The sequence below is a fragment of the Citrus clementina genome, unplaced genomic scaffold, assembly GCF_000493195.1.
Source record: "Citrus clementina cultivar Clemenules unplaced genomic scaffold, Citrus_clementina_v1.0 scaffold_9, whole genome shotgun sequence".
Classification (NCBI taxonomy): domain Eukaryota; kingdom Viridiplantae; phylum Streptophyta; class Magnoliopsida; order Sapindales; family Rutaceae; genus Citrus; species Citrus x clementina.
This window is the reverse complement of record NW_006261964.1, coordinates 26,850,515-26,872,192: the sequence shown is the minus strand read 5'-3', so window position 1 is coordinate 26,872,192 and position 21,678 is coordinate 26,850,515. Positions and strand designations below refer to the sequence as shown.

At 36.1% G+C, this 21,678-nt stretch overlaps 2 protein-coding genes and 1 pseudogene across 2 annotated transcripts; 2 read left to right on the top strand and 1 right to left on the bottom strand.

The window, feature by feature from the left end:
* Window positions 1-935: 935 nt before the first annotated feature.
* LOC18032001 (protein DYAD) lies at window positions 936-3,933 on the top strand. Its single transcript, XM_024188374.1, has 7 exons — window positions 936-1,057; window positions 1,125-1,245; window positions 1,327-2,282; window positions 2,396-2,498; window positions 2,571-2,654; window positions 3,068-3,679; window positions 3,778-3,933. Exons 1-7 carry the CDS (start codon window positions 936-938, stop codon window positions 3,931-3,933), a joined length of 2,154 nt encoding a protein of 717 aa, XP_024044142.1.
* A 1,062-nt stretch (window positions 3,934-4,995) lies between these two features.
* Window positions 4,996-12,466, top strand: LOC112100122 (annotated as a pseudogene).
* A 4,505-nt stretch (window positions 12,467-16,971) lies between these two features.
* Window positions 16,972-18,806, bottom strand: LOC112100121. Its single transcript, XM_024188355.1, has 3 exons — window positions 18,350-18,806; window positions 17,905-18,002; window positions 16,972-17,736 (listed from the first exon to the last, which is right to left on the bottom strand). Exons 1-3 carry the CDS (start codon window positions 18,804-18,806, stop codon window positions 16,972-16,974), a joined length of 1,320 nt encoding a protein of 439 aa, XP_024044123.1.
* Between the last annotated feature and the right edge of the window lie 2,872 nt (window positions 18,807-21,678).

Genomic DNA, 21,678 nt, shown 5'->3' with positions numbered 1-21,678 from the left:
CCATCAGGTGGAAACTTCAAAATCAACTGATACTACTGATCATTCATCAACCATATCAGCCCCGTTCTAAACCAATCGGACAGCTGATATTAAAAATTCAACAAAATTCTCCCAAACACAAGGACCCACAATTCAGGAAACCAACCTTTTATGTCTCCCTCACGTGCACCAAGCGCGTGCCGCGTTCTGCAAAAAATCATCTCCATTCTGTAGTACGTGCGGATTCGTCACTGCTAACTATGAACCGAAAATATTCCTTCATCATTACTATTAACATCAGTGCCGCATGCACGCAACAATATCGTTATTTGATTGTAAAGGCAAGAAGAGACAACGTGCCGAAACGGCGACGTACGTACGCCCAGACGAGTACTGCTCCCAGCGGGCAGCGTCTTTCGCCAATTTGCAGCGGCGGCCAGTGTAAAATACTTTTTCATATCAACTCCTTAATCCCATATTTGCCCCTCAACTTGATTTCATATTTAGATGTACATCCTGCTTGTCATTTTAAAAAACTAAATCTCATTTACTCACTCTCAGTACATTAATTTTCTCTACGCAGAAGTGAACGCCATTTTATTTCTTCATCTCTAATTAACAACTTGTGGTTAACTTCATTGATTAGCTCTTTCGTTATGCTTCAATAATCTCAGCTTCTATCAAAATTTAACCCGCCAAAAAATCATTTGATCGCAGGTTTTTCAAGTTGGTTTTTAGCTCAAAATTAGTACCTCGTTTTTGTGACAACACACAAAGGTCGATTTCTCTCCGTTACTTTCTCTTGCTCATATTATCATGAAGAAAACTTGTGTAGTTTTGCTGTTTGGATGATGAGAAACCGAAGGAAAATAAGAGAAAATACATTGTTCCATTCGCAGTTAAATGATTTTCATTCTAACGAATTATATGGTTTTTTTTGTTTACAGTGACAGGAAATGATAAACTCGAAAGCGCAAGAACAAGTAGTCGAAAACGACGCCGGAAAAGGGGCAAGTTCGGGCAGACAAGTACTGCTCCCAGCGGCTTCACCAATTTGTACGCTTGGTATGGTGGCAACAGAGAATAATAGCTTCCTCTTTTTCATATCAACTTTTTTATTTCCATATTTGTCCCTAACTTAAATATTCATCTTTACATATAGATGCTGCAACAAGTCATATTAAAGTGTACTCATTTTACGAGATTGATCCCACAAAGCTGCCCATGAATGCCCCGGATCAGCTTAAATCAATCAGAATTGTCATGGTAAAAATAGAAATCAAATTATTAAAAAAAGCCAGAAATTAAATTAATTAATAATCTCATTAATTTATGCGTAATAATAAGGTGAGCGAGAAGTCCAGAACAGGAGTAGCCGTGAGATTCCCAAGTGTGAACTCTCTTCGATTGCACTTGTGCGATGGTGAGTGTGGTAAAGAGCAGGGAGCAAAGAGGGTGCCATCGCTGGACGAAAAGTACTTGTTGGAACCTGAGGTGGCAGGAGAAGTACTTTACAGGAGGGTCTCTGGTGATGAGATTGGTGAGAACAAGAACTTGTGGAGTTTCTGGGTTGTGGGTTTTAGTGGTTCTTTTGATGTTGAGATTCATCAGAATAAAAAGGGTGTGGGCTGGTCTGAGCTGCTTGATAGTCGTGGGATACTGAAGTGGGGGAAGAAAAAGAAAGTTCATTACTTGAAGAATGAAGAAGCATTGATTAGCTATGATGGGGTTAAAGGAGGAGGAGGAGAAGAAGAAGAAGAAGAGGAAGCTTTGAAGTCTGGTCAGTTATTAGTAGTTGAGGGAGAGACCAGTGAGCTTAAGAGAAAACTCCATGAGGTTAATGTGCTATCCAATAACATCAAGAAGAAGAAGAAGACGGTTGTCAATAAGAACTCCAACTCCAGATGGCCTAAAGAGAGGTATGCCTTGGCTGAAACAAATATGTGGAAGATAATGAAGATGAAAAATGCAGCTTTTCATAAGCCAATGCTGAGGCCAGAGCTAAGAGCAGAGGCTAGGAAATTGATTGGAGACACGGGTTTGTTGGATCATTTGCTGAAGCACATGGCAGGGAAAGTGGCACCTGTTGGACAAGATAGGTTCAGGAGGCGGCACAATGCTGATGGGGCCATGGAGTATTGGTTGGAGAGTGCTGATTTGGTTAATGTAAGGAAACAAGCTGGAGTTCAGGATCCTTATTGGACACCACCGCCTGGCTGGAAACCTGGTGATAATCCTGCTCAAGATCCTGTTTGTGCTGCGGAGTTTAAGCAGCTCAAGGAAGACTTGGCCAAAATAAGAATGTAAATATGCTCATTAATTAGCCTGCCTTCCAGTGCTGCTCCTATAAATGCCTTATTGATGGTATATACTGATCTTCTCTTGTTTCCTCTGTCATGTGTTTAAAAAACAACAGGGAAATGCAAGATCTGTTTTCCAAGAAGCAAGAGGATAATCTGGCTATTGTAGCCACCCCAAGTCTAAACTATGGGCATGATAGTTTCTTGCTTCGATTGAAGGTAAATATTGGAGAGTGGATTGGATTCTGAGTTTCGTACTCTGTCGTTAACTGTTTGGTATTTTGTTGGCAGCTGATATGCGCTGATCTGCTGAATAAGAAAGCTAAGCTTGATGAGAATATGATGGAAATTTCGCAATCTTTGTGCACAATAGAGGTATTTTCCTCTTTAAGCTACTGAGTGATTAGGTGTCTAATGTGAAGAAATTGATGTCTTCCAGTGCTTAGAATTTATATTTTAATACTAACATAAGCGAAGTTTTACCAGCAGAGCTCATTCATGCACCCCCACAGCTCCTTACAATCTTTGAAATTAGATAGAGTTCAAAATTACAGACATTCAATAAGATGTGAAAAAAATTGTTTCAATTTTCTTCAGGATATGATTTTCCATTTCTAGTTCCTTCTCATATAAAGGGTGGCATTACTTTATGATCAACATATGCTTGAAATGCTTGAACAACTGCCTTCAGCTCTTAATGTTACTTATTTTTAACAACATTTAAAGTATCTCTGAAAAAGATGAAGAATGAAGATTGACTTGGGATAAATAAGTGGTGACTCATGCAGGAAGAAATGGAGAAGGCAAAATTAGCTGTGGGGGAACTAAACAAGCCAGCAGAATCATCACTTACTTCAGATGACGGACAGGGAGGCAAAGATAAGACAATAACAGGAACACCAGGTACAACAAAAGTGAAACCAGAGGAGAAGGTAGCAAAAATAGAAAGACTGAAGAGTGGGTTCACAATGTGCAAGCCACAGGGTTCCTTTCTGTGGCCAAACATGGCCATGTACCCTCCGCCTAACAAGGTTGTGGCCCAGCTTGAAGACCTGTTTTTGATTCCTACACCACAATCAGTCTCCTCTTCCACAGCCTCATCATCAGCACATCACCTCCTCCCGCCCCTTTCAAATTCTAATCCTCTACCGAATTGCCCTGTCAAGCCAAAAGCTGAGAGACGACCTGTTACTGTCGCTCTGACGGCAGCTGTCACAAAACCTACTCATCCTCTTCCTCCTGGAACCATGTCTCAGTTTGAAACAATCACCAGCACTGGCGTTATTACTACAGATACTAGCACCAAACCCTCAATGATTGACCTCAATGAAATGCCCTGCCCCCACACTTACCAAAGAAGAAATCAGAATGAGACTGTTACCACCAATGTCATCCCATGTGTATGTCTTGCATCACAATCTCAGTTTTAATTTTTTTTTTTTGGTTAATTTAACATGACAAAATGTAGTTGGTTTGTATTTCATGCATTGGGATGCAGTTTGGAGCTCCTGTTAAAGACTCTGAGATAAGCCAAAGTGAGCAAGATGAAAGAAAGAAAATCTTGAGGGAATGTGACCAAAAGCAGAAGGGAAGCTCCTCCGCTACCTCATTATCATCTTCATCATCATCTACATGCTTGTCAAGGGTTTCTTGAACTTGGTTGGCTTCAGCTACTCCTAATTCCCCACCTTCAGATAGTAACTCTACACGGGGCTGATATATATATATATATATATAATTTAGTTTCTATTAGTAAATAATATATACACTCTTATATTTACAGGAAAAAAAATTTGGAAGATTTCAATATGTAGCTTCATGGAGATCATATGAAGGAGAAGTAGGGGTTTTGAACACTGGTGATTAATGTTTATGCTGTCTTTTCTTGGAAAATTATTTAGAAGAAATTGAAACTATTCAAATCATTGCAGGAGTGGTAAGTTGTTCTAAGATCCTGAATTTTATTAAAATTTAGGAAAAATTGACCATAACGTGAACATACTTTTACAATGTTGTAAATTATTTGACAATATTATAAAAATATGTTCACATTATTATCGACTCATCCCAAATTATAAGTTTAGATTAAAAATTTCCACGTTGCCCCATTTTGTGTTTTTGTTGGTGGCCCAACCTCCTACGGTTTGATGCTATGTTTTGCTCAAGGACATGCAATTAGTTGAATTTGAATATACTTTCTCTTTCTGCTTGCAATATCATAAGTTGCACAAAGAATGAAACTTGAAAACAATGTTTCCCAGTATTTATTTATGATTGAGGGATTGCATATGTTACAAAACTAACGTTAAAAATTTCTCACTGGGTTCAATAGCTAAATTAAGCTAACTTAGGAGAATTTGTTTTAAAAACAGCACTTGTTTGCCAAATATATAGCCTAAATCGACAGAAATCCCCCAATATAATTTTTCCAAATCAGAGTTGCATGAAGGCCATTTGTGATTTTAGCTGCCACCTAACAACTCCATGCACAATTGCAAGTGTCCTACTCAAGTCAGACTCAGCCATCTAAACATTCCTAACTCGCCTTGTCAACTCCTACGAACAATCAAAGTCTACAAAACTCGAAGTCAATTTAGTTATGTACTTATTTGTCATTGGATAAATTGTGAATTGATTAGACACAATCTTAATAATATTCACTTTTTATTAAAAGGATGATAAATGAAAAATTATAAAGAACCTCAAAGGTGACGCAATGGAAAACAAAAGTAATATTAGACCTATGTGAAATTATAGTGTAAATTTAGAATCCGTATGGGAATATATAACTTTGTACGGATTTAACGCTATTTTTCTCACCACTGTGTTAGAAACTTCGATTCAAATATCAATGTTTTTTTTTTAAACCATTTTTGTCAATCTTAAAGGACTAAATTACATTTAAAAATATCAATATTCTAGACTAAAGAGTCTTCTACAAGCAAAAACACTTCCAGTTCTATCCGGCATGGTCTTATATCATTCCGGCTGTATTTCTATAAGTAGGGGTGGGCATCAACCCACCCAACCCGTGAACTGAACCCAACCTGTGTGATTTTTTGCGGGTTGGGTTGGGTTGATAAAATAAATGGGTTAGGTTGAGTTGTTAAATTCTCAACCCGCATTATTTGCGGGTTGGGTTGGGTTAAAAAATTTTAACTCAACCCAACCCGTATATATATATATATATATTATTTTATAAATTTTGATATTTTATATAAAAATTAAAAAAAATATTTAAAACTTTGAAATGTTGGATTTGTTCTAAAGATTTTAATATTTGTATTTTTTTAGTTTATCCAATTAATTTACTTATTTTTGTTCACTATTTAATTAGACTATAACAATAGATTTTTTTCAAAAGCCCAATTCAATTAATCTAACTAAACTGGACAACTTGCATGTATATAAAAATTATTATATGAATTTTGATATTTCATATAAAAATTAAAAAAATATAAATATAAAAACTTTGAAATGTTGGATTTGTTCTAAAAGTTTTAATATTTGCATTTTTTTAGTTTTTTAATTAATTAATTTTATTTTTGTCACTATTTAATTAGATTATAAAAATAATTTTTTTTCAAAAGTCCAACCTAATCAACCCAACCGCAATTTTGCGGGTTGGGTTGAAAAATTTCAACATGTTCTACATGCGGGTTGGGTCGGGGTGAACCCGACCCGTGCCCACCCCTATCTATAAGTCCCATTTTCATTGTTAGACACTTTTCTATAGACAATACTTACATATTGTGTCATAGGTTACAGTCCTGAACCCGAAAGGTGAGTTCTAGATTACATATTATGTCATAGCGACATGAAAGATGAAGATAGCGGAATGGCAATCAATGTTCGTTGGAAATTGTCCATTGCAGATTTCATCTACAAATACTACCATAGAACATCAAGTTCTCATCAAACACGGGCTTAGCTTCAGTGACAATTTTTATTGGATAGCATCAACATTGGATTCACCTCGGCATCGACTCATCTAAAAGGTAATTTAAACACATTATCATGAAGACAAATAATAAATAGCGCTATCCACTTTGTACTAACCTGAGAAAAATGAAACTTTTGCAGCTCCAGGGAGATCCCGAACTATTATTTCTCATTCATAGGCACCTAATCGAAAGAGAAAAGACAGATTAAGCAATACAATTGAAGGAAAAAAATTGCAATCGGCTCATGCAATAGAATATGCTGCAGGCACAGAAACAAAGGGTGAGAATCTATGTTTATATACTATCCATAAATAACATCGTTAGCTTTAATTAGTGTTTTTGTATATTGTTCAATCAACAGTGATGATGTGCAAATATTTTGTTGATACTTCTAAGGTAATTACATTGTACTGCTTTGTATGACCATTCTCATTTTCTAAAATTCTGATAGGTTAAAATTCATCAAATTTCTTTTACGTACTTCCCAGAAATTGGAAGATAAAGGTTTTCCTCATAGACTAAAGCTTCTTTAAGATATTACAGGTGCATTTACGCCTGGAATTCTTACGGTTTTACTGGGTATTAGCGGAGCCAGGAAAACAACATTGATGGATATGCTTTCTGGAAGAAAGACAAATGGTATGGTACTATGGTTGAAGGGGAGACAAAAGTGAAGGGTACCGGACGGTCCAAAAAACATATGCAAGAATATCAGGTTACTAGCAAACTGACATACATTCGCCACAGATTACTGTTGAAGAATCAATAACTTAATTAGCTTGGTTACGCTTGCCAGCTCAGATTGATACACATACAAAATCTGTAAGGTTATTTCAAACTTTGTCTGTTGGATTTTAGAATAATCAACAAATCAAAAGTTTTTTTTTTTTTTTTTTTTGGCAAAGGTTCAGATATAAGATAGCCCCAACTCACCATTTATGTAACAGGAATTTGTAGCAGAAGTTCTTCAACTGATTGAGCTGGATGAAATCAATGATACTTTAGTAGGAATCCGTGGTATTAGTGGCGTATCTAGTGGGCAGCGGAAAAGGCTAACCATAGTAGGAGAGCTTGCGGCCAATCCATCCATAATATTTATGGATGAACCCTCCTCAGGTCTAGATGCCAGAGCTGCTGCAATTGTCATGCGAGTTGTTAAAAATATAGAACGTACAAACGGGACCATAATATGCACCGTTCACTAGCAAGTACTGACATATTTGAGTCTTTTGATGAGATAATTAACAAATGCAGCTCCTGCACGTAGAAAAGCTCTTATTCACTCATGATATGTTGGTTTTAAACAAAGAAAAGAGAATACAAAGAAATTGGGGCTGTTAATTACATATCATTTATTGTTGCAGTATTTTAATTTATACAGAGAAAAAAACAAACAAAGCCAAAAAATCTACCTACATATCTTTAACATATATCTGATATCATAAAATTCAAAAACAAATTGTTCCTACAATCTTGCAAGATATTATTGACAACATAATCATATCTTGTTGTTTTTATTTTTGCTCAAATCCTGCAGCAAATATAGCATTGTCATCACTCCTCCTTGCTATTTTTGCTGCAGACACCAATTCTTTTCTTCAACAATTCAAATTTAGACTTTGACAGTCCCTTTGTCAAAATGTCAGCTAGTTGATCTTCAGTCTTGCAATGCACAAGCCTTACTTCATCATTCTTCTGGGCTTCTCTAACAAAATAATACTTAATTTTGAAATGCTTTGTCTTCCCATGGAACACTGGATTGTTAGAAATTGCTATGGCAGTTTGGTTATCAACAAAGATTTCAGTTGCATCATCCTGAATCATTTTCAAATATGTCATAAGCTTCCTTAGCCATAAGGCTTGATTGACTGTAGCAACAGCTACAATATACTCAGCCTCAGCGGTAGATTGAGTTACGATTTCCTGCTTCTTTGAACTCCAACAGGAACAACCTGAACCAAGACTAAACAAGTAGCCTGATGTGCTTCTCAGATCATCACATGATCCTACCTAATCACTATCAACAAAACCATGCAAGACTAGCTTGTCTGCCTTTTCAAATTTTATTCCATGATCCAAAGTTCCCTCAATATACCTGAGTACCCTTTTAGCAACCTTGTAGTACAATTCACTTGCACAATGCATATACCTGGACAACAAAGTTACAACAAACATTATATCAGGTCTTGTCTTTGTCAAATACATCAAGCAACCTATAATACTCCTATATAATGCCTCATCAATTTTTTTAGCACCATCATCTTTACTAAATTTATCATTTTGAGCCAAAAGAGTACATACTGACTTGCAATCCTCTATGTTGAATTTCTTTAACACTTTTTTAGCATATTTTTACTATCCAATGAAGATCCCTTACTGTGACTTTTGAATCTCCAGACCTAGAAAGAAAGCCATCTCTTCTAGATCAGTCATTTCAAATGCTTGCATAGTTTGAACCTTAAATTGTTTCACCAATTTATTGCTTCATGTGACAAGCAAATCATTAACATAAAGTGAAACAACAATCAATTCATGATTAATTACTTGAATATCCAAAGTTGATTCACTCATGCTCTTGTTGAAGCATATGTTCAGCAAATGATCATCAATTCTGCTGTACTAGACTCTTGGGGCCTGCTTTAAGCCATATAATGCCTTTTTAACAAGTATACTTTCTTTAAATCTGCAACAAAACCCTTAGGCTGCTCAACAAAGATTTCTTCATCCAAATAGTCATTTTAAAAGGCTGATTTACATCAAGCTGGTAGATTTTCCACTACTTTTATACTGCGAGTGCTAGAAGCAATTTGATGGTGTCCAGCCGTGCTACAGGTGCAAAAGTTTCAGAGAATTCAACACCAAATAGTTGAGCATACCCTTTCATAACCATCATTGCTTTGAATTTATTTGCAGAACCATCAGCATTAAATTTGGTTCTATAAACCCATTTCACACCAATAGCCTTCTTGTGTAGTGGTTTGTCCACCAACTCCCAAGTTTGATTCTTGTGAAGCATCTTGATATCATCTTCCATTGCTTCAAGCCAATTTGGATCCTTAGCAGCCTTATAATACCCTGCAGGTTCAAGCATAGCCATATTGCACTTTTGATAAATTTCTGTAAGTGGTATGGTACTTGTTATTGGCTCATCATCAATTATATCATCATCTTGCAATTCTGGTGCTTTTTCTTCTGCATAAACTTGTTCAGGTTCAGCTGTTGCCCAATTCCATCTTCCGGCTTCATCAAATTTAACATCTCTACTTACTATGATTCTTCCCATTAAAGGTTAATAAACTTTGTAACCTTTGGTGAGAGTGCTGTATCCTACAAAAACTCCATATTTTGCCTTTTGATCCATTTTCTCTCTTTTTGCATATGGAGCATGAGTAAAACACAAGCAACCAAAAATTCTCAAGTTCTGAATAGAGGGTTTAAAATCAAATCATGCTTCAAAAGGTGTTTTTCACTTTAAAGCCTTTGTTGGTAACCAGTTTTGCAGAAAATACAGCAGTATTGACAGCCTTAGCGCAAAACGCTTTTGGCATTTCCTTCTCAAACAACAGACATCTAGCCATCTCCATAATTGTCTTGTTTTTCCTCTCACTGACTCTATTTTGTTGAGGTGTATAGGTTGTTGTAAGTTGATGTTCAATCCCTGCAGCTTCTTAAAACTTAACAAATTTATCAGTTATATATTCAATCCCATTATCAGACCTAATCACCTTGATTTTACAGCTACTTTGATTTTCAATCCATGTTTTAAACTTCCAAAACACACTAGCAACTTCAGACTTTTGTTTGAGAAAATAAACCCGACACATTCTGCTAAAATCATCAATAAGAACCATAAAGTACATGTTACCATTTAAGGATGCAGTCCTCATAGGTCCACAAACATCTGTGTGGATCAACTGAAGCTTCTCAATTGCTCTTCATGCCTTATTAACAAGGAATGACAATCTAGCTTGCTTTCCCAACTGACAAAGTCCGCATACTAATGCTCCTCCTTCATTGAAAGTCATTCCTTGCACAAGATCATTTTTCTGCATGTAATCTAATGCAGAATAATGATAATGCCCCATCCGCTTGTGCCATAACTCAGCCTGGTTCATGGTACATTGATATGCACTAGATTAATCATTGTTTCAATTTAAGCTAAAACGTGTGCTGTTTATTTTCATAGAGAACAACACTACATCACTTGGGTCAATAATGACACACATGTTAGTCTTAAATACAACAGAATAACCTTTCTCAAGCAATTGTCCCACATTCAGCATATTTCGATCAATTTTAAAAATAAGTAATACATCAGAAATTAACTTTATACCTGCTGATTTTTTTATTGCAACTGTCCCTTTACAAAGCACTTCAATATACTGCCCTTTGCCAACTTTAACTCTTGGCACTTCTGACTTGTTTACTTCTTTGAAAAGAGATTCATCGCAAGACATGTGATTTGTGCATCCGCTGTCTATGAGCCAATCATCACTTGAACTGTTACTCAAAAAACAAGATACAATAAAAAATTGCTCATGTTGTTGTTGTTCTACTGCTTGAGCTTGGTGTCCTTCTTGTTGTTTGTGTTTACACACCCTCTCCATATGTCCCATTTGCTTGCATGCCCTACATTGAATGCCAAGCCTTAACTAACATTTCTTTTGTGGATGAGAGATTTTCTTACAGTGAGGACACGGGGAGTGCTTGCCCTTGTTGCCTTCATTGATGCTACTTTCCCCCTTCATGTAATTCTTCTTACTCCACTATTTCTTTTCTTTGTTGCCTCCTTGGGTTGGATCAGTCTTTTTCACTTGAAATGCTCCTTCAATTGTCACCTTTTTTCTATAAGCACTCCTTTGTTCTTGAGCTTGTAGTGCATTGATGAGCTCTACCAATGTTATTGTTGACATATCTCTGGACTCTTCAAGTGAAGAGATTTTATATTCAAATCTCTCAGGCAAGGTCACCAAAATCTTCTCTACAACCCTTCTATCATAAAACTATTCCCCTAGCATTTTAATTTTATTGGCAATCATCATCAACTTATCTTTATAGTCATTAACTGTTTCTGTCTCCTTCATTTTCTGCATTTCAAATTCCTTTCTTAGGTTCAGGACCTGCATTTGTTTTGTCCTAACGTTCCCCTGATATTCTTGCTTCAAAAGATCCCATGCATGTTTCACTGTTTCACATGTCATGATCTTTGTAAAAATTGTCTCTGAAACTGCAGAGTGGATGCATGTCTTGGCCTTATATCCCTGTCATTCCTCATATGAGCTATTGGTGGATCCTCAGGATCTGCTTCCACCAAGTCCCATAGGTCACATGCTTGTGGGTTTGATTCCATTTTCACAGCCCATATTTGATAATTTTCACCTGTGAAAACTAGAGGAGCAGATAAGAAACCATTTCCCGCCATATTGAATTTTAGGTTAAAGGCTAAGTGTTTGATTTAGTGTAGGAAACCTCTACAGATTCACTCACACGTTACATGTCCCTTAAGAATAAGGGCTCTGATACCACTTTGTTGGTTTTAAACAAAGAAAAGAGAATACAGAAAAATTGGGGCTGTTAATTCAATATCATTCATTGTTGCAGTATTTGAATTTATACAGAGAAAAGAAACAAAGCCAAAAAATCTGCCTACATATCTTTAACATATATATGATATCATAAAATTCAAAAATAAATTGTTCATATAATCTTGCAGGATATTATTGACAACATAATCATATCTTGCTGTTTTTATTTTTGCTCAAATCCTGCAGCAAATATAGCATTGTCATCATGATAAAAACTAATTGCAGCAATACAACATTGTCATCTTCATCATTTTCAAGATTGTTTAATCTCAAAGATGTAAGTTCCCACTGCCACTGATTATTGCATGACTAAATTCTTGGTGATCAATGCTAACGTGTTTGGACCTCCTAAGTAAAGCTTTAAGTAAACAAAGTGGAATTCCATGTTTCTGCCAAATCATTTATCAAATAATAAACCTGCAGCTGATGTTGATGAAAAGAGAAGGAAAAATTATATATTTCAGAGAACTGGGTCAGAATTCAAGCAAGCTTATTGAATGTTTCGAGGTAAGCTCCAAAGAGTTAGCAATATACGAGAGCACACTACAGATTGCAAAAACAAAAGCTTAAGATTTAAGGCTTATATCTTTTCTGGCAGGGAACTTCTGGGGTGCAAAAAATCAAAGAAAATTACAATCCAGCAACATGGATATCATAGTTCACAAGCCCTTCTGCAGAAGGTCAACTTGCTTTCGATTTGTGTCAAGATGGCATGAAACAAACTAATATTTGTTCTTTCTTTCTTCTTTTCTTCTATGAAGGAAAAACAAAGAACTAGTCAGATAATTGAGCCTGCCAGCACATGTTTCACAAGAACTACATCTTTTTACCCGCTTTCCACAAAACGGATTGTAGCGATTTAAAGCATGCCTTGGACACAACACCTTCCATACAGGAGAAGTCCCAAATACAACTGTTGCCTTTAGCTGTCATATATTCTTTACTACTTGGAGCATTTCTGTGCCAAAAGGGAGAGAACATTTAAGTCACACTTCTTATTTTATCCAACAATTTGTTCCTGAGCAAAACGTTAATCTATCTAAGACAGAGTCTCGAGCTTTTTAACATTATTACTGGGGGACTGTACATGTGCAATCTAAAATGTCATGCTATTTGCTCTGTAGAAATAACGAGTAGGATCGTTTCACCATACTGGGATCTGTGTTCATTTTAGGCACATAAACTGTTCGCCTGTTATTCCATTCATAGTTACCAAACGCACAGTTGTGCACAAAGAAACATATTTTTCTTCACTTTGCAGGCGATAATAGAAATACCATATATATTACTCCAAGCAATTCTATTTTCAATAATCACATGTCCAACGATAAATTTCCACTGGTCGGTGTACAAATTATTTTGGTACTGCTACCGCTTGTTTTGTTTCGTGCTCTTCTTCAACTAACTTTGGCATTCTGCTTGTATCAGTGACCCCTACTGCCCAAATAGCTTCAGCGTCTACAAGTTTCTGCTTTTTTCAGGACCAGTAAGTCAACTCAGCCTGTTCTCTTCACATGGCTGAATTTTGCCAAATGTCACATGAAATAAATAGCAAAAGTTACATGAGTTGTGAGCTGCGAGTTTGATTTCATGCAAATGCAACATGGTTAAATTTGCGCATACTACAGTATGTGTACATTCTTCTTACACTTACAATAAGCTTCAAGTCAGCTTCCACAAGAATTGTAAATTCTGTTTGCTAGAAATACCAAAATGGTGGATATAGATTTATTGGATTTGTCCCACAACATGGTCCCTAAAAGGTATCATTTCTTCACAATATGGAGATACAAAAGGAGGAAATTACAACCTGCGAAGAGACCAAGGCAATCAGTGCATTCTTGCAGAGTTATTATGGTTATAAATATGATGATTTGCCCCGTCTAGCTGTTGTACTTCTTGTATTTCCTCTAATATGTCCATTAGATTTTGGATATTCAGTAGCAAAACTGAACTTCCAGAAGAGATAAAATAACAGCAGATAAAATTTTTAGCCTCGAAGAGACACTCAGTCGTATTGATGAATCATTTGTGATCAATAAATATTGCACGATTATCTGATAAGAAAAAACTAATATTGTGTGATTGATTAGACAATGCCTTGTATATGATTTCAAGTCATTAATTCTGTGCGCCACAACCGCACAATTTTTTTATTTTATTTTATTTCATCTTAATGAACTTAATAAAAACCCAGGATACAGTTTTAACTTTTCGAATTTTTTTTTTTAAAGGAATACTAACTTTCATTCAAACAAAAGAGTTGAATACATTCATAATTTCGATTGGAAAAGAACCCAACCAAACAACAGCTTCTAAGTGATCAAAAGCTAACCTAGCCAATGAGTGGGCAATCGCGTTACAAGATCTTGGTGTATAATGACATTTAACATTGCAGAGATCCTTAAACTTGTTTTGAATCTCTGAAATGACCCAGTAAATCTCATTCTTGCTGCCCTTTCTGTTGTTAATTAAATCAACCACCATTTGCGAATCAGTTTCGATAATTAAAGAGGTTAATCCTGCATCAACCGCTGCTTGCAAACCCCATCTTACTGCTTCAGCTTCTGCATACGATACATTCCCATGAAACCTTAAAGTCTTGACTGCAGCAGCTATGATATTCCCCGTTGCATCTCTAATCACTGCTCCCAACCCTGATAAAAATTTTTCCTTCCTTATGGCTGCATCAACGTTCACCTTGAACCAGCTTTGCGGTGGGGGAAGCCAAGCTCTGGCTGTTTTCTTCTCTTTGTCAGCTCCACAAGTCAGTCCTGAAGGCTTTACTCTCTGATAAGCTTCTAACAATGCTTATGTAGTTCCTACTGACATTTGATAACCAGGCTTCTTTGCTTCAAATAAAAGCTTATTTCTTGTTGTCCAAATAGTCCAGCAAGTGACAGCCAGCAGCTCGAAATCTGCTTTGCTCATTTTCTTTACTAGTTCTTGGAAAACCGTAAGCATATCTAGGCCTACCGTATCCTTAAAGCTTTCTGTAAATTTGGTGTGCTCCCAGGTTTTCCGAGCTGCCTTACATTCCACCAAAGCATGAAAAATGTTCTCAGACCGGTTACTACAAATTTGACAGAAAGGCTCATGCATCACCTTTTTCCTCCATAAGTTCAATGCTGTTGGAAGCAAATTTCGAATAGCTCTCCATAGAAAGATCTTGATTTTTTCTGGGATGTTGAGAGTCCAAATGACTTTCCACTGATTGCTGTTGTTCACTGAGCTGCTTGGTGTATCCAGAACCTTCAGCTTGAGGGCTATTTGGTATCCACTTTTGACAGAGTATTCTCCCTTCCTGTCATAATGCCAGATTACTTGGTCTCTGTTGTGATTTCTGGGCAGGGGGATATTCATGATTGCATCTGCATCTTCCTGCACAAATTGGTCAAAAAGCAAAGCTTCTTTCCATCGGTTATCATTTGTTATTAGCTCAGAGACTGTAGTATCACTTGGAAGTGTTTGTACTTAGATTGGTTTAAAAGTAATTGGTCAGGGAATCCAATTGTCTTTGTAGACCAGCACCTGATCACCCCCACCAATCCTCCATCTGTAGCCTTTGAGGATAACTTCTCTACCCCATAAAATACTCCTCCAGATGTAGGAAGGTTTTGAGCCTACGGTTGCTTCCAAAAAATTTCCATGCTTGAAGTATTTGGCTTGTAAAACTTTAGCCACCAGTGAATTAGAATTCTGAATAATCTGCCACCCTTGCTTCGCTACCAATGCTTGATTAAAGCTGGAAAAGTCCCTGAAACCCAAGCCACCACAACTTTTAGCTTGACTTAACTTATACCAGCTAGCCTAGTGTATGGCTCGCTTGTCTTCTTTACTTCCCCACCAGTACCTAGCAATTACTTTTTGGATGTCGTTACAAGTGCCCACTGGTAATTTGAAAACACTCATGGCATAGGCTGGCACCGCTTGTGCTACTACTTTGATAAGCACTTCTTTACCTCCACTCGAAAAACATTTATGCTCCTAACTTGATATTTTGCTCAGGATCTTGAGCTTTATCTCATTGAAGAAGGATTTCTTTTTTCGCCCAATCATAGAAGGCAGCCCCAAGTACCCCTCATGCTTTGAAACCACCTTGAGCTTGAATAAGTTCTTAATAGTCGAAATTTGATCCTCTTTCACATTGTGGCTGAAAAAAATTGATGACTCGTTGAAATTGAAAATCTTCCCGGATGTCGTAGCATAGCAATAAAAAATTCCTTTGAGATGCACACAATCCTCATTCGAAGCTCTTGCAAAAATGAGACTGTCATCGGCGAATAAAAGATGAGAAATGGTGATATTGTTGCCGAATTTCAGCCCATGTATCAGCCTATGACTTTCAACTTGCATCAGAAGGTTTGAAAAAACCTCTGCACATAAAATGAACAAATATGGAGAGAGAGGACACCTTTGTCTTAGCCCTCTTTGAGGCTGAATCAAACCCTTCGGCACTCCATTAATGAGAACTGAGAAGGATGTTGTGGTTATGCAGCCCATTATCAGCTCTACCCACTTATTAAAAAAGCCTAGCTTCAGCATTGTTTTTTCTAAAAATTGCCACTCCACCCGATCATAGGGTTTGCTTATATTAAGCTTTAATGCCACTAACCCATCTTTTTTCCTTTTACTGTGTCTGATTTTATGAAAGCATTCATACCCAATAATGATATTGTCAGTGATTAATCTATTGGGAATAAATGCACTTTGTGCTGGGGAAATAACATGCTGAAGAATATGTTTCAACTGATTAATTATGGCTTTTGTAATAATCCTATAAATGACATTGCATAAACTAATGGGTCTGAAATCAGCAACTTTGCTAGGCTTTCCGATTTGCGAAATTAAAGCAATGTAGGTGTGATTTAAAGGAGCAATGGTACCTTTCTCGTTAAGGATGTGCAAACAGGTACTAACGACTCCCGTTTTGACTGACTGCCAATGCCTTTGGAAGAAAACAACATGTAATCCGTCCGGACCCAGAGCTTTGGTAGGGCACATCTGAGCTAAAGTCTCTGTTACTTCCTCCTCTGTAAATGGTTGATCAAGCTCATCATTCATTGCGGCACTGACTTTTGGATTTAACCCCTTTAAAGCAGCTTCTAATTGATCTTGAGTTGGATTCGAGGTAGAAAATAAATTTGTGAAGTATCCGCAAATTTATTTTTCCACTTCTTCATCGTCTTCAGTCCAATTCCCTTGATCATTTTCGATGCCCCATATCTTGTTCTTTCGTTTCCTTAATGATGCTTTTGAATGAAAAAACTTGGTATTTTTATCTCCTAGTTTAAGCCAATCTACTCTCGAACGGTGCTTCCAATAAATTTCTTTATCAGCCAAGAATCTGTGAATTTGCCTTTCAGTCATTTTGATTTCCTCTCCGCTATCTTCCTGCTTCTGATCCTCCGTTAGCTTTCCAAGCTTATCAATAAGCCTTTGAAGCTTCTTTTCCCTGCCACCAAATTCTTCTCTGCTCCAATTTTTTAGCTGAGCTAAAGAGTCTCTTGCAGTTTTTGCAAACGTTTGCACCACCGTATCCCCAGACCAGTTGCCGTTACAAGACCATTCCGCTTTGATAATTTCCTTGCATGCTTCGTAAGAATTCCACATATCTTCATAATAGGCTCTTGAAAAAAATTTTCTTTTATAGTTCACCTTATTACTTCTTTCCCAAACTTTCATTAAGATGGGGTTATGGTCGGAGCTCCAGCTTACAAGGTTTATTGCCATCGCATTGTGAAAGTGATCTGTCCAGTCTTTACTGCAAAAGAATCTATCTAATTTCTCCTCAATGAAACTTGATCCGAATTGCCTATTGGACCAAGTGTAAGAACAACCATTACTCCGCATATCAATTAGTTTGCTGTCCTGGATAGCCTTTCGAAACTCGTTGACAGCATTTGAGTCTCTGTCATTACCTCCATTCTTTTCATGCAAGTGAAGAATTTCATTAAAGTCACCAAAGCAAAGCCAAGTAGTGGAAGATAAGCTTGCGAGCCTCCTGAGTACAGTCCGAGTATGCCTTTTTTGATCTGCCTTTGGATGCCCGTAAATTCCCGTACACCTCACCCATTTCCCTCATTCAGTTTGCACTTCAGCATCTATATGGTGGCTGCTGAAAGAGGTAATGTTGACTGAGATTTCTGAGTTCCACATCATGGCTATTCCTCCGCTTCTCCCTTTACTGCTAACTACAAAACATCCATCAAACTTCAGTAATTTGCCAACTTTTCTCATTTACACAGACATCAATTTGGTTTCACACAAGAACAACTTGAGGTTTGTGCATTTGGAGAATGGTTTTGAGTGCTAAGAACGTCTGGTCATTCCCCATTCCCCGGACATTCCAGCTGAGGATCCTTATGGTTCTCGGCGGGGCTGGTCACCAGCCTCCACCAATAAGTCCTTTGTTAAAGCTGTAACATCTTGCTTTTCTGGGTTTGTATTTCCCAGCTCAATTTGATCTTTACCGAGGGAAAACTGCAGTGCAAGTGTATGGTTGTTGCTGCCATTGAGCTATTTAATCTTTTTTTCTTACGATCTGGGCTTCTCCACGAAATTGTTTCTCCCTTCCGTTTAGTAGTTCCCAATCCCTTTTTTGCCTTATTACTGGTGCTTATTTCCCTAGCTTGTAGTTTCCACTTCCTACGTTTGGGCTTACTTTGGCTCGCTACTGGCCCATTATCCACTTCCTTTTCTGCACTTACTTGGCATGTGTTGTGTTCTTTAGATGAGTTTTCGGCTTCTTTTTCCCGCTCTTTTTCTTTTCTTTCTTTTGTGATTAATTTGCCGCTTTGCTCTGCTGTGTCAGCTTCTGTAACTTCTACAGCTAGTAGCTTAAGCTGTCTCCTCGAATTTCCAGCTTCTTGCATTAAATGTTCTCTATTTACTTTGTCATTCTTTTCATGGACCGTTGGATCTAAAGGTTCACCTGATTTGAGAAGATTAGATTCAGGTCCATATTCAATTTCTAGATCTCGTTGACTGTTTTGCATTTTCTGTTGACTTTGGGTATCCGAAGCACCATCTCCTTTCTTGAATTGATTCTGCTCTCGATGCCATTTATCTCGGCGGTTTTGCTTTAGTTTCCAACTCGTGTTTTAGCTTTCATCTAGTAGCCATAAGGGAGGTCTTCTTTGGGTTGGCCTTTATACTCTATGCACTCCTTATATTGATGCCCTATAAGCCCACAACAAAAACAGAAATCAAGTAGTCTTTCATATAGAATTGGGATTGGGATGCTGCCTTCATCTTCTGTTTCCACTTTCAGAATTTTCTGAAGGGGTTTAGTGATATCCACCGAGATTCGGAGTCTTACAATCTCCCCAATACAGTTCCCCTCTTCATCTGTGTCTACATTTTCCACTGAACCAATGTACTCTCCCAACTCTTGGACCATATCTCTGTGCATCCATGTAATCGGCATATTACAAAGATGAACCCAAAAAGGTGTGTGAGTGAATGACTGGTTTGCTATGTCTCCAATGCCTTTTGGTTCTGTTAACACTATTAACGCCCCATCAAAATGCCAGGGCCCTCCTCCCATGACTCTCTTTTTATCAGCCTCCACAGCAAACTTAAACATAAATATGTTACTGCCCAAACTCTCTATTCTCACTTCTTTATTTGTTCTCCATATCTGTAACATAGCAGATCTGAGACCTTCTAGATTCACTCCTCTTTGGTGCATAATCTTGCCCACCAGACAGCATGCTGCTATTTGTTCCCCCCTAGCACTCTTTTTACCCATGAATGATATCTTATTCGGCTGCTCTCCTTTGATTGAAATAGCTTTGCATTTGCGAATTAACTCCTCTGTATCCATGCCTTACTAGTTCTCAACTACTTCAATAAAGAACTTCTAAAAGATTTCCTGCAACAATCCTCGTGTTTAATGAACTCCACCCTTTTTATGACTCTCACTGCCAACCTCAGAAAGTTTGAGGACAATACTATAAGAACTAAACTAGCCGCCACTATCAAAGAGTGGCTATATGAGACATAAAGACTTTTTTTCCTCTCATTCAAGGTTTTCTCACGCAGAGGAGAGCACATGTGAAGAGAGACTTTTTGTTCATAACTTTTTGAATTTTGAAATCACTCGAGATAACGCTAAAAGGAGACTCTTTAATTTTAAGATATTTGAGGAGACTAAAAAAATTAATTGATGCAGTGGTTCACGAGTTTACAATTGTATATTCTTTCCATTTTATAGTAATTTAGCATGTCTAATTGTATAACATGATTTAAAATGTTCTACATCATCAACAGTCTGCTGAAATTTTAGGTATGATTTCGAATATAATAAGGGTTTCTTCGTAACGCTTGAGTTCGAACATGATAAAAACTCCCTTATAAGGGAGTCAACGAATCACTTTCGTTTTTCCTTTTATTGGTTTAGTGAGAAAACTTGGGGAACATAAACTTAAAAGCAGTTTAGCCTGCGGATATAAAGATTAAAGAAGAGGAGGATATTGGTTAGAAATGGAATTTGCTTGGCCTTTTAGCATATGTACTGCCACTACCCATTATCAAGTATTTTATCATAAACACAACACAAAATAAAAGGTTCTAAATTCCAAACTTGTTTATTAATTGATTTTTTAAAGATATGCATATGAAAATATTGGATTTGAATTTATTGATGCGCTTATTTTTTTTTATGATCTTTTAAAAAGATGTGATTGATAATTATTTGATATAAAGAAATAAGTAATTAAATATTATCCATAAATGCATTATCATAAATGTACACGTACAGAAGATTATGAAAAATAATTAAGAAATAAAAATTCTATTAGTATTAGTTAATTCAATCGACAAGATCTCTTAAAATATTTAAAAGATTGAAATCTAAATTTTAATTTAATCGATCCATTGCTACATTTTTTATCCTTCACATAGACCACATCACTCAAATTTTTTTATAATCTCTTAATTAGTGTAAAATGTTGTTTAGTATTGAGATTAGATAGCTGTAATATTTAAGCAATAAAAACTAAAATGTTTGATAGTTTTTGTGGCATGGAAACTAAGTTAATTTAATTTATTACTTGTATGATTAAAAATAATAATATCTTTACTATTTTTATCAAAATTATTCATTAAAATTCATGTATACTACACACCATTAACTTTTATTTTATAAATACAATTTTTTTCCACAAAAATTACAGGATCTCAATACTAAACAATATCTAAAACCATTAAGAAGATCTCATATATATATATATATAAAGCTAGGACTTGAGGAGGTGATGTGGCATCACAATTTTGCTTCTTTGTACATTCTCTATTATCTAATAAATAGAGATTTTTTTTTTTAGATTTGGCTTTTCATATTCTCATAATTAATTTGATTGCATTTAACTCATTTAATAAATAGCAACTTTATTAATATATATCATTCCTCATCTTTTTATATTTTCTATTATCTAAAATATCTAAAATATTGGTGGATATTCTTTGTAATTTTTTTCTCTTTCTATTTAAATTCAACAATATGTAATCATTAATAATATTAATTATAAGTCTTTTGAAATATTTATTTATTTTATTATGCTAGTAATTAAACTTTAGTGGCATAAAATACATGAATTAATCTATATATCTATATATCTATATATATATATAAAGTTGGGACTTGAGAAGGTGATGTGGCATCACCATTTTGCTTCTTTGTATATTCTCTATTATCTAATAAATAGAAATTTTTTTTTAAATTTGACTTTTCATCTTCTCATAATTAATTTGATTATATTTAACTCATTTAATAAATAGTAACTTTATTAATATATATCATTCCTCATCTTTTTATATTTTCAATTATCTAAAATATTTAAAATATTGGTAGATATTCTTTTTTTT

Coding starts and splice junctions, on each gene's coding strand:
- LOC18032001 (XM_024188374.1), top strand. CDS start 936: ATGATAAACTCGAAAGCGCAAGAACAAGTAGTCGAAAACGACGCCGGA. Junction 2,655..3,067: donor AATCTTTGTGCACAATAGAG/GTATTTTCCTCT, acceptor TGACTCATGCAG/GAAGAAATGGAGAAGGCAAA. Junction 3,680..3,777: donor CCACCAATGTCATCCCATGT/GTATGTCTTGCA, acceptor ATTGGGATGCAG/TTTGGAGCTCCTGTTAAAGA.
- LOC112100121 (XM_024188355.1), bottom strand. CDS start 18,806: ATGCAAAACAGTCAACGAGATCTAGAAATTGAATATGGACCTGAATCT. Junction 18,003..18,349: donor TTCGTGGAGAAGCCCAGATC/GTAAGAAAAAAA, acceptor GATGTTTTGTAG/TTAGCAGTAAAGGGAGAAGC. Junction 17,737..17,904: donor GCCACCATATAGATGCTGAA/GTGCAAACTGAA, acceptor TTGCATGAAAAG/AATGGAGGTAATGACAGAGA.